Below are 13,907 nucleotides of genomic sequence, written 5' to 3'. Positions count from 1 at the left end.
TTGAAAGCTAGGAATTCTCCTAACTGAAAACAGTAATATAAGTGATAGCATTAACTAAATTAGTTGTTAACATGGTCTTTTATATTAAATACAAAGTGGTATACTCTAAAAAAAACAAGACTGATATTTACGTTTTTGAATGCCATATTCATCTAGCAAACCTAACATTTTATTTTTAACTAAACTGCAGCAGTATAACTAGGTTTGCAAGAAGCTATACATTCACAAGAAGTTTTAATGCATATTTTCCCCAAGAAACCACATTAAAATTTATGAAATACTAAAAATTAATCCAAGTTATTACAGATTTAAAAATGGTTAATTTCTGTACTTCAATAGCACTGATTCCACATGATTGGAAATACTGTAGTTACCTGAAGGCTCCATAAAGTGGTCTGTACCAGCAGACAAATGAACAAGGAGTAAAAAGCAAGAACCAGAGAATACTCAATCCAAAATCAACTCCTCGCTTGGGATCAAGGCAGAACCAGGCCAGACATCCAAAGATATTAAGAAACAATGTCACTGCATGGACTGAAAAAACACAGGCATGTTAAAAGTGAGAAAACATAATTCCAAGAGAAGTACTACATACAAAATTTTAACACACCAACTCTGTCATCAGTCATCAGCATGTAATCATGTAGCCAGAATGGATAAAAATGTAAAAATCAAATTCAATTTGGATTTTAACCTTTTAGATACCGTTACTTAAGTGTTCTTTTCACTGAACAAAATAAATCTCAAAATGGAGTCTGACAATTACACTAAACTGGACCTGTCTGAGTTTTCAACTGGCTTCACACGAAGGGCAAAGGCCCTCCAGCCTCATATTCCCTGTGACCGTGACATGAGGGGGGAAAAAACCTTTTGAGTCTGTTGCTGGAAAAGAGGATGAAAACCCTTCACATGCACTCTGAACATGTAGTAGGCCACTGCACTGAAGACACTGTGTAGTTTGTCTATTTAAATAAACTATGGCAAAAGCTCCTTATCTAAAGAATTAGAAATAATGATACTACAATAGTCCCTCCACATTCGTTAGAGTTAGGGATGAAGGATCCCCATGAATATGGAAAAACTGCAAATAACAAAACATTACTCTTTCTACCCAAGAGAACACTCCTTAGGAATTTCCAGGTCCTCTAGTGCAACTCTACGGTCAACATCTGTCAGAAGTTGGTCACAGACCCAAGCTAGAGGACCTACAAATGCCTAGCGAAGTGTTTTCTCTAACAACCTCTAGGTTCTCCAGCACAATTCTATGGTCAACATCTAGCACAGTTGCACTGGAGGACCTATTGATTCCTAGAGAGAACATATTAATCAAAACCACAATTAATCAAATCTGCAAAGGTCAAAGCCACAAATGTGGAGGGCCAACTGTACTGGCTATGCATATAATGGGTTGGATACAGCATATTTCAATGAGGCAGGAGCCTGAGGAAAATGCTTTTGGTAGTAGAAATAGGAGATATTCACTAATTTTCATTTTCCCTGCAGTCCTCAGTGCTACTACCCTAAGGGTCCCCAACCAGAGCTGTCTGCTTTAAACCAGGTTGGTTTAAACAATGGCTTAAAGCTTAGTTAAGGCCTCTTTGAAAAACACACTTTTTAAAAAAATGTATTATTCTTTTTTTTAAAAAAAACAAACCATCTGGCTATTATTATTTTCCAACATTCTTACTGGTACAAAAATGACTGTTTGAATGTAAATATTTTAACAGTTTATTGACAGTTGTTCATTATTAGACCAACATCCAGTGTCAGTTGATTCTTTTAGTCACTATTTTATAGTGCAATAAATGTCATTCAAAAACAATCCTTCAATTAACATAAGATCAACCAAAACAACTTGCTTTAAATGAGCACTTGTTAAAGAACAATTATTATTTAGGCTAATAGCAATAGCATCTCGACTACATTTTGCTACTTAATTTTCTGATTCAGCCCTATATTGATGTAGTCCTACACATTAATTGCAAAAAAATTTAAAAAATAAAAAAATAAAAAAAATAAAAAAATGGTTTAACCGCCCCCTAAAACCCCCCATTTAAATGGGGGGTGGGGGGTGGTGGTTTATATATATATATATATATATATATACACACACACACACACACACACACACACACACACACACACACACACTTTTCCTAATCTCATCCCAAATAGTGCAGATTTTCAGAGAACAGAGAAGACTACAGCGGGAATGGGAACGGAAGGAACGGAAGAATAGGGGAGGGGGAAGAGGAGGGAAAATCCTCCTTCATTCTGCAAGCAGAAATGTGTTGCTAAATTCGGAGGCTTCTGCAGACAGAAGGTCAACAAGAAGCAAACTCAAGATCCACCTCTATATTTATTATTTTCTAACTATGATATTTTGTCCTTGACTGAAGAAAATAGGCAACTGCTTTCCATCTCATGCAGAAAAACAATTTTGTTCAGTAACTATCAGCCCCAGATATGACCTAAGTGGGCATTAGCTGCTCTTCTTGCCAGCATCTTTCCACTACTTCAGTTGAGTGTCTCAGCTTTCAGTGACAGCAGCTTCCTTAAAGTGAAGGGACTCCTTCACTTCTTCTGATGACTTTGCTTTTGCAAAGTGCTGTGCACCTACTCTTTTAAGGTAGAATTGTTCCTTGCTCTCCTTGCATATTTACAGAAGTCCAAACAGAAATCCTTCAGTTCAGAGCTGTGTCTACACAGATATAAAGGGATGTCGTAAAAGGAATGTCAGCTGAAAGACCACAGGTCCTGGATTGCAATCCCAGGTAGCATTAATGACTATTTAGTGCAAATCAACATGTTTTACTTATTAGCAAATATGTCATTACAGGAACTATATTAGCCAGAAAGTAGCAAATTTATGTCAGTAATTTACATCACAATCTCCCCTCCTTGAGGAGTTTAAACCACCATTATTTAAACCACCCCACTTACTATGGTGATTGAATTTACTCTATTATTAAAGTTTGTTTTAAGCTGAAGTAAAAATTGACCTTTTAAAAAAGCAATGAACTTTGAATTAGATTAAATGCTGAGATGTTCTCAAAACTTTAAGAGTTAACTGAACACCCCACAAATTCCCCCTCAATAACAAACAACTGCATCTATTGCCAAACATACCAGTAAATGCAGTATGACTAAAGGGCGAAACAGACTGCCCCAAGTCACCCAAGAAAGGCGGATTGGGGCTGCGGCAACTGAACGCTGCAGCCCCAATCCGCCAGCACAAAAAGAAGAAACAAACTGCAGCCATTGCAAACAGGGAAGCCATTGAAATCCATAAACATCTGGATAATTTCAACCAGAAAGAAGAAACTCTTAAAGTGAGCAAAGTTTGGCTACCAGTCCTGAAGAATAGCAAAATGAGCACTCAGCAAATGCAAATGAGAAATCACCCAGTCAGGGGTTTTCCCAGCAGATAATGATCACCAATTAGCAGACACTAATCCTCCTTTGCATATCCTCCCACCCTGAGGACCTGCCGTCAACAACAGAACAATTTTTTATCCATGGATTCAAGCATCCACGGCTTGAAAATATTCAAATAAATATAAATTCCAAATAGCAAACCTTGATTTTGGCATTTTATATAAGGGATACCATTTTGCTATGCCATTGTATTCAATGGGACTTGAGCATCCACAGATTTTGTTATCCATGGAGGATTCTGGAACCAAACCCCAGCGGATAACAAGGGCCCGCAGTACACAGATTAACATGGAATTTCCTCCCTACCCAGGGTCACACATTGTGTGTGTGTGTGTATCCATCCAGCTCTCTTCTATGCCAACATTCTCTGAAGATGCCAGCCACAAATGCTGGCGAAACGTCAGGAATAAACTCTTCTAGAACATGACCACATAGCCCAAAAAACCCACAAAAAACTATGGATGCCAGCCATGAAAGCCTTCGACTTCAAATTGCAGCTCCTTTTTCCGCCACCAAAAAGCTGTCTTTCCCCACCCTGCCATGACAGGGGTCCCCAGTGCCCTCCTCTTATGTGTTTTATACACTCATCCCTCTACATTCACTGGGGTTAGGGGCACAGGACCCCCATGAATGTGGAAAAAACGCAAATAAAAAAAAATTATGTTTTTACCTGAAAGAACATCTCCCTAGAAATCTCTAGGTCCTCCAGTCCAACTCTGTGGTCAACATCTGCCAGACACTGACCATAGAATTGTGCTGGAGGAGCTAAAAATGCCTAGTGGAGTGTCCTCTGTAGGAATCTCCTTCAGTGCGACTTTTGATTAAATTAGACTATAGAGTTGTGCTGGAGGACCTAGATATTCCTGGAGAGAATATATTAATAAAATCTGTGAATAATCAAATCCACAAAGTCAAAGCCGCAAATGTGGAGGGACAAACGTACTGTTAAATTGCACTCCTTTAAGACAGTGCTTCTCAATTATTTTCTGTCACGCCCCCCCTAGGAAGAAGAAAACATTTCGCGCCCCCCACACAACTGTAAATAGTATCATTTGTCTATAAAATTGTTATAAGTACACCTCTGCATAACAGAGCCTCGCGCCCCCCTTTACGGAGCCTCACGCCCCCCCTGGGGGGCCCGCCCCACTATTTGAGAAAGGCTGCTTTAAGAGAACTATGAATTCCACTAAGATACACTGGCCTGAATGCTAACTGATAATTCTCAGAATGGAACAGCTCTGAACTGATTCTTAAATTGACACACTATCTCTTGGCTCTGACTCGCTTCTCCCCTTTTATGTTCATTCCTTTTCCACAGCCAGGCTGAACCAGAAATGACTGTTGGGGAAATCAACCTTGCCTAGTGTCTCGCCACATACAGCAATAACATGTGTTGCTTTAAGATCTGGAACTTCTTCAATAATTATTACATACACATATTTTTGAACAGACTATTTAATTATCTGAGAGCAAGGCCAGTAAATACATACAAGAATTCTACAGTACTCTATAATTACTTATACTAAAAGTATACTCAATGTCATTTTTGTGTTCTTTTAAGTTTAAAAAAAACATTGTCAAGATTGTGAGTAATTGCATACCCATTTGTCCTAATCAAAACTTCATAAGAGTTTGGAAAAGAAATGTTATTGCTATTACTTAATAGTGTCAAGGAAAACTTCTGTTGTTATATAATATTACCACCACACTGGTACTGGAGACTGATTCCATCTGGCCATGTGACAGACACATTGTGCATTTACAGGAAGGAAGCATTATGTAACTACATTATTATGTAGTTTCAGATTTGTACAATGATTAGAGATTTATACAAGGGTTAACTCAAAAAGGTTAGCAGGTTGTTCTATAACAGCTTGCATGCCTAATCAACATAAAACAGAGGTACCCTCTATGAAGGACCTCATACTTTTAAGTTGTTCATTCACTCAGATGCAATTAGAAGGAGGAGCATATGATCATTAGTGTCTATATAATATCTGGCATGACCAAGTCATAAAAAAGACAAATCACACTGGGATAGTAATTTACAAAATAAATAAATGAGTAATTGGGGTTTTTTGTTTTGTTTTGTTTTGTTTTTTAAAATCTGAACACCTTTCTACTTTTCTCCAGTTTTTGCTCCATCCAAATATAAAATGATATACCTGTATTAAACAACTTCAATGGCTAGACCAGTGCTCCTTGAATGGACTACTGCAGGTCCCTAAGCCATCTTGCTGCTGGTCCCTCAAGAGCTTACAGGAATGAACAAAAAAAAAATTACAGTTCGTGAGCACAAATATGGTATTGGCCCCAGGCACACTGGGAAGAAAATTGCCAGTTGTTCATATCAAACAGCTTAAGAAGCACTGTCTAGACTGCTGGACAGTAGAGCAGGTAGCAGGGAGAGTATTTTAGTTGTGTGATTCTAAGGAAAACAGTAAATTTTCTGTTATTTTGTTTTAAGTCCAAAACACACTGCACAGTTTTTAAAGACATTTAGCCTTCTCTGTCAGAAAGCTCTGATGACACAATAAACTACAATTCCCAGGACTGAGCACTGAGCCAGGGCAGTTAATGTGATCTCAAACTGGATTATTTCTGCAGTGTGATTTGGACCATAGGTAACTTACCCTTTTATATATTTTTTTAATGTTAAGAAGGTAAAACAAGAAAAGCAAAATACCACTTTAAAAAAAATGTTAATGTTTTGCTGCAAGGAGCAATTTGGCCAGAGTCAGTTTAAAGAAGGAGTGAGAGACTATGACAGGACAGGGGCCACATTTGGGAATCTGAGAATAGGTGGAGGGCTGCACCTTTTTTAATGTTGAGTCTTATATTTTGTTAATGTTTTGGTATAACTCTCCTGACCTGGTAGAATGAAATAGTAAGAAACACAAATAGGCACTCGTCGCCTTACATATGGGCACACAGACAAAATCCTGTATTTATGCAACACTGTCTGAAGCGCAAACAAATGTTTACTTTAAACGGGTAAATCTTATTGATTTAAACAGAATTCCACATAACTATTACCAAGTCTCAATTACCTAACAATGCTAGAATGTTGGCAGCTACTGCCTACTACAGGTTGAATATTGAACTGCCTTGTCACACAGTGCCACAGACCACCATTGATCAGAGCAACGTAGCATCAAAAAAATCATGATAAAGTAAAAACAGAGTGGCTTAATATTAAAAGCTATGAGGAGGATGTTTCCCTGATCGGGAAACTTAGGCGTTTATTCAGATGGTGAAAATAATCCAAGATGAATCTAAGTTGAATCTGTTGTTCACATACATCCAGAATGCACCCGATTAACTGGGGAAGGGGGGCTGCCAAAAAACCCACTTACCCAGGGTTAATTGATATCAGGGTATTTTCCGAGTGTTTAAAAAAGTTTCTCATCACTGCAAATGTGAATAACTAATGCAAATAGATCCATTAATTAACTGCATTCCTTGAACACATTTTTGAATACATTTGTACTGTCAATAGCCCCAGTGGAAAGTGCCGCCACTGAAAACAAGAGGGGAGAAAAGAGGGTATGAGAGGGGAAAAGAGAGGAAAAGCGGGGAGAGAGAAAAGGATGCTGACCCACTTGAGTGGCAGGAAGAGGAGCCTTTGCCTGGCTGAGAGGTGCCAGTGGGTGAGGGGACAAGGGAAGGGTGCTGGCACATGTGAGCAATCAAACATGCAGAGATACAGAGAGATGCGGTTCCATAGTATGAATAACAAGCCCAGAATGTGTGAGTGAGGTTACTCGCATCATTCCAGTAAAAAAAAAAAAAAAGAAAGAAAGATGCCTGAATGACTACTTAGCTGGTTAATAATGTCCACCCACAAGACCCTAGATATTGCCTTAGTGCCTTAGCCACACAAAATAACTCCAAATTTTCCAAAAATTCAAACAACTTGTTAGCATGCCTAACTTACAAAACAGGAACACTAAAAATTAAATAGGACAACCTCAAATTCACTTTTAATCAAATATTTCAAAAATTGGAAAGAAAAAAGTAGAAGAAAACAGCAACTAGTCAGCCATTCGGTGAACAATTTTCTAATTATTTTTCTGTGAACCAATTCCTTATTACTTTTTATTCCTAAGTACATGTCTATGCCATTTTCTACTGTAGCTGTGCTACTGCACAGCTGCAGCTTGAAGGGAAGAGTGATGAAACAAGAAACATCAGCTTGCTAAACAAGGTCCAAGTGACAGACAAGCATTCCAATCTTTTCAAAACATTATATTACCTGGCAGATCATCTCTTGATACTAGAAAGTGTCAAGATGGACTCATACCAGGAAGCTGAGAAAATTTTAAAATAGTAAAGGAAGAATGAACCAAGGGAGCACATAGTGGCATGAATGTGCATAGATTTAATCACAGTGGGTGAGTAGGAGATAAAGTGAAAGGAAATGTTTTCAGTTCAAATGTATTCATTGACAAATATCTACACCACACAGATGCCAGTCATATTTTATCAGTTTACAGCAAACAAATGCAAATGGAAATGCTACTTCTGCTAGCACAATGTGTTTTGATCCAATGGAAACATCTGCAAAAAACATATTTTTAACCTTCACACTGATAACCATCTAGTGCTACATGTTTTAGAAGGTCCCAAATCATCTGTTTCAGAAGGCTACCAAGACCAGCACTTACCACCAGCTCTACCCTTCTGCTCTGCTATAAAACCTACAAGCAGAAGAGACTGAGGAGGCAAGAGAAGCTGAGGCCTCAAGGCTCCTAGAATCCAAACTAAGAGAGAGAGGAAAACACCTCTATTTTTATTTTATTTTTTATTTTTAATGTTTAATGATTGTATTTTAGATGAGGGATGGAATTTTAGTTTGTATAGGTTATGTATTATTATGCATTTGCTTATGTAAATTGCCTATGTGCTTGTTAACATTTTTTCTCCCTAGGGTAGACTCGATTACTGTCAGTTGATTATGTTATTATGCCTTGTATTTTGTATTATTTATATTTTTTCTTTTCTTTTCTTTTTTACACCTTGGTACTATGTTATGTTTGTAATTTGAATTTATTTAATATTGCTTTGTTTGGAGTTGTGTTGGGGGCTGGGGAAGGGATTCGGAGTTTTATTTGAATTGTAATGTATTTTTTTCTTTTGATTTTTGTTGATTTGTATTGAATTATACTGTACTTGTTATTGCTGTAACCCGCCCAGATTCTACGTGATTGGGTGTGATATAAATAAATCAGTATATTATTATTATTATTATTATTATTATTATTATTATTATTATTATTATCTGGAGAAGCTTCTCAGGGGGGGCACTGGGGAAAAGGAGCAAGCAAGAGAAACATCTCCAAATTCCTAGAGGTGCAACCTTTGAGCACAACTGCACTTATTAATCCTAAACCAGGTCTTCAGTGCCTTTTCCTTTTCTTCATAATCATATGTTCAAGGAGGAAACTGAATCTGAAACAATTTTGTCAACTGTTTGGCAAATAACAAATATGACCAATTTATTAGTCATAACCTCAAATGCCTATACATTTACATTACTTTCAACTTTATTTATAGTGCTAAGTCAATACCTACATATTATTCTAAGCATTACCTATAGTCATGGTTTATGCCTATAGGTAATTATGTCCTGACAGTAATTGTGAGCACTAATACAAAGACTATATAAACTTAATAAACTTAAATGAACAGAGCTCTATAGACTTTACTTACACATCCACAAGTAATACATAATCTTTACTGTCTTCTGAAACTCTACAGGGATGTCTACAGAGAAATCCTGGTAAAAACACGGACCCACTGGGAAATTTCCAGGTAGTGGAGGCCAATTGTTCTTTCTTCCTGTAAGAATTGAAAGTAAAGTCTTGGTTGTATATTAAGAATCACTTTACACATTTTACTTTTGTAATATCTGAAGAGACACTTGTTGATCTTCTACAGCTCAGTTAGGTAGTGTGATACCTACAATACACTTAATTTCCTAAAGAGACTACCTTTAAATGGAATAAAATAATAAATATATCAGCCTTGTCAACCAGCCAATTACCATCACAATCCTAAATCAAAACAGTGATGACTTTTGCTTGGCAGTGCTAAGGGGGAGTCCATTAAGCACAGACTTTAAGTCAAGGATGAAAAACTTCTGACGCATGTCGTCTTCCCCTTGTCTCCTCCCATGCAGTAAAGGCCTAACTGTCATGTAAACAGACAATGGGATGGGGCAAGATCAGGAGGAATGTGTTAACTATAGTTTTTTTGTGGGTTATTCGGGCTATGTGGCCATGTTCCAGAAAAGTTTCTTCCTGGAAGAAACTTTTCTGGAACATGGCCACATAGCCCGAAAAATCCACAAAAAACTATGGATGCTGGCCATGAAAGCCTTCGACTTTACAATGTGTTGACTCTTCTCCCAATGAGATTCCCTTTCCATCAAGTGCTCACCCTTTTCCAGGATCAAGATTTTTAAACGCTCCCACTGATGGAAATGTAGGGTTTTAAATGTTTAATTGCTACTTGTCGGGGTGGTCAGGCAGGGAGGAAGCTGTGGACTGAAGAGGAAATGATTAAATGGATGGAAATTTTAAATGCAGTGTCTAAGAACTGTGTGCATGCAAAGTGTGTATGGAGCTGGGTAAGTATGTAAAACTTAGCATACAGTTACTGGAAGGTTTCGCAAGTAAGAATACACCCCTTGATTCAAAACCCCTCTCTGAAATAACAATAACACTTTTACCAACAGTAACAAAGAATATGGACAAACAAGGTCCAACTAACATACAAAAATGTCCTTTATACATCAGTTTCAGTCAAAACAGAAATTATCATCATTCAGGCTCCAATCCACAGCAAATTTTCTTGGGACTAAACTCTATTAAAAACATCTGGCATGCTTAGAATTGTGCATAGAGATTATCCATTCAACAGAGTACTTATCCAGTTATTCCAGTTTAAAACAAAAGGCTTGATTTTAAGAGGTCGGCTAATTAAGCAAATGCTGTAGTTACTATCCTTTTACATTTGAAACTTCTAGGCCTCACTAACTAAACTGGGGAAAATTCTTATCTCTATTGGAAACATCCCATTTATGGAAGTGAACATCACACTTCAAGAACTATTGCTTAACTTTAGCACACTTAAGGCCCTGAAATAAATTGTGTCCTCAGGTGCAAAATCAGAGAATTGCAGCCTATTGCCTTTTCAGAGGATGTTAAGGCATACCTCCCTGCTGGTTGAGACTCTGCATTTCTCTTTCCCTACGATCTAGTTCAGCTGCTTTCCTTTCTAATTCTTCCTGGCGCTTAAGTAGTTCAGCCTGGGCCAAAGCATGTTCCTGGGGGAAAAGAAATTGAAAAATAAGGAACAACAAAGACAGAACCAACAAGAATTCATTTTCTCCTGTTGAGAATCTGTTATCAATAATACGAAATATACCTTTGCGATTTGTGTATAAGCAGGTGGTTCCTCGGTGGGTTTCATTATAGCTGGCTGTGTACTGGGCACATTGGGGATTTTTACACTTCCTGGTTGTGGCTAGAAAAGAAAAAAGAACAGAAGTGATTTAGAGAGACTTATGGAAACTCTCAGATAAAACCTTATAAAAAATAAACAAAGAGATCTGCAAGATGTAAAAGAGGCCTCATCTGTGATTAGCTGGATGGTCACCTTTGTAGATATCCTAAGATGTAGAAGCAGAAAAGCTAGAGCAAGTAATCAATGTTTCTGCACATCATCTTATAGTAAATCTGTAAAAGGAAATGCAAACGCGTTGCCAAACACTCATTCAAATACAGGACGTATTCAACACCAGGAATGTCATCTAAATGTAAATGGATCAAATAAATCTACATAAATGTACATGTAAGCAGTAGAGTTTTGAAGGAGGAAAACATTTTTGAATTAAAAATTACAGCATATTTATAGCATGCATCACAGGAGAAACTGAGGCCTGCTTTGGACATAAAAGGCTGTATTAACAAACCATGATTTAATATTACATTGATAACAGAGAAGTTCAGGTCTCTCTTCCAAATTTTATTTACCCTACTTCTGTGTTCAGAGCCAGAGATTTACTGACTTCTTAAACAAATGCCCCATTATTTTTCCCATTATTCCCAACATGCATATGGATGCTGAGGTACTTCCTACAAACTAGCGTATGGATTTGATTTGCAATTACAGTTTGTTGGTGGCCCTCAACCAACAAGTTCTCATTTCAGATGACATTAGAAACTGTAATTTAAGAAACCAGGAGTATGAAATGAGGAAGGAAGTACTGTAGTACTCAAGCTCAACTGTTAGCATGCCAAAAACTACTGATTGTTATCCTCTTATTTCTTTCCTGGTCCACCTTCTCAACAAGAAAGGAAAAATATCAAGTACTTACATTTTTGAAAATCAGGGACATCTGTTTTGCCAAGCAAAGCATTAATTGATTAATTTAACCCATTAATTTATTAACACTGTAGGTCTGTATTTTTCATTACAGAACAGTTCAGTAAAGAAAGATTCTCTTACTATGCATAGAGCCTGACCTTCTCTCTGATCAGCAGGTGCTCTACTACTCCTTTTTTTAATCTAGTCTTTGCTTCTCCAGTCCTTTATGTATTCATCAGCTCTACTGGCCAAACAGAGTTCAGCTCAGAGGGTCATTTAAGCCAACTATAAATTTGGCTAGAACATGAGAGAACTTGCACATTTGTATAACTCTTTACGATTCCAGCTGCAGTTGAATCCATATGTACACTTAATATTAAGTAGTACTGAAGTAAATGCGACTTAATTCTAAGTAAACATGTAGAGTAAGCTGGAAACAGAATTACTGTAGCATGAATACAGCCTACGTACTAATGAAATCCAACCAAGCCAATGCCCAGGTACCATATTCAGACTTATTTGGGGGTGGAGGTGGGGAGACAAAGATAACTGGTTAATTTCTAAAAAATAAAAAAGCAAACTCTTACTATGCAATACCATTTTAATGCTCTTCCACATTTTGTATCTTAAGCTCCCTTCCATGTTAAACAGTGAGCCCAATCTGTAGCCCACTAACCCAACTTGATGCTCTCAACTTCCAATGTCACTGTTCATCTACCAAAGAACAGTGACTCTGAATATGCCAGCCACAGATGCTGGCAAAACATCAAGAGGAAAATATTCTAGAACATGGCCACATAGCCCGAAAAACACACAAAAAACCATGCCAAAGAACTCACACATATGGATTATTTTGCACCTACATGGAGAACCTCAGAAGTGTCTAAAGCTGCATTTTGGCAGTGACCCCACCCCCTCAACAGCACAGCTATAAACCATGCATACCTGCCTAATCCTAATTTCAAGCCTGCCAAGTGAGATCTGGAATAGAGGGATGACATGAAAACAGCAAGAGAGTGGGTTCTATGAGTGCACAGATGACTACTTGAGGAACCACAGTTTCAGGCAGGCAACATCTTCTTTTCTATGGTCTCATATGGGACAACAGCAATCTAACTCACTGAAGATGGTGAGGTCATGCCAGAACTGATAACAGAACCACTCTCCCAAAAGCTGCATCAGAGCAGAAGTGTGTATCAAATTATAATGAGACAGTAAAGTAGATGGCTGCAAGCACATGGTTGTGCAGTAGAAGTCCAGTAGAGCGAGCCCTCTAAGATAACAAGGTTGCCATTGCTCAAGTTGAGTTGTTACCCCTTCTGAAAGGGCATTCCCAGTAAGGGCATATCCAAAGTGGATAGCATACACTACCCAATGAATTCAAAGACATAGCTGTGTTAGTCTGGGAAAACAGTATGCAAAGGGATCTTGCAGCACCTTTGAGACTAACTGAAATATGCCTTTAAATGCATCTAAGGAAGTAGGCTCAAGTCTACAAAAGCTCATGCTAACAACTTCTATCAGTTAGTCTCAAAAGTGCTGCAAGACCCTTTGCATACTGACTATCCAATGAGATAGTCATTGAGATAAGATTTCCTTTCCTTTTTTTTAAACAAGTGCCATGAGTATCAAATAGATGAAGGTTTCTATGATGTATTTGTCCACGCAACATAGAATCACCCTTCTAACATCTAGGGTATAAACTGAGTGATCTAAATCAGGGGACACTGACTACATGAAAGTCAGGAGAACCAAGGGCTGGTTGAGATGAAAAGCATGCACCATTTTAGGTAAGAAGGAAATATCCATGGAGATGACAACCTTATCCTTATGAAAGCATAAACAAGGGGAGTCCACCCTTAAGGCTGGTAATTCTCTGGCTCTATGAGCAGCTGTAATGCTGACTAAGAAGGTTGTCTTCTAGCAGAAGATCACAGATGTCATCGGCTTGAAGGGATACACCATAAGCTTGGAGAGGACTAATGAGAGGATCCAAGCAGATAGCTGTCCCCTGTTAGGAGGATGAAAATGCATGTAGCCTTTCAAAAGGGTCCTTATATTTGTTGGCCAGTAATTATATTTGAGACAAGACTAAC

The 13,907-nt window shown here is 37.9% G+C and overlaps 1 protein-coding gene across 1 annotated transcript in view; it reads right to left on the bottom strand.

Moving 5' to 3' along the window:
• Positions 1–13,907, bottom strand: part of SCAMP1 (secretory carrier membrane protein 1) — a 59,738-nt gene that overhangs the window by 11,647 nt on the left and 34,184 nt on the right. The window contains exons 3-6 of the mRNA XM_089494644.1: positions 10,870–10,968; positions 10,657–10,768; positions 9,151–9,279; positions 375–534 (exon numbers count right to left, since the gene is read on the bottom strand). Coding sequence (XP_089350770.1) covers positions 375–534; positions 9,151–9,279; positions 10,657–10,768; positions 10,870–10,968 — 500 coding nt within the window. The remainder of the gene's footprint in view (positions 1–374; positions 535–9,150; positions 9,280–10,656; positions 10,769–10,869; positions 10,969–13,907) is intronic.

Source organism: Sceloporus occidentalis, unplaced genomic scaffold, assembly GCF_023333645.1.
Source record: "Sceloporus occidentalis isolate IW3139 unplaced genomic scaffold, rSceOcc1.0.p SCAF_1, whole genome shotgun sequence".
NCBI classification, from domain to species: Eukaryota; Metazoa; Chordata; class Lepidosauria; order Squamata; family Phrynosomatidae; genus Sceloporus; species Sceloporus occidentalis.
Note: the sequence above shows the minus strand (reverse complement) of the source record. Positions and strands in the feature narration are given on the sequence as shown.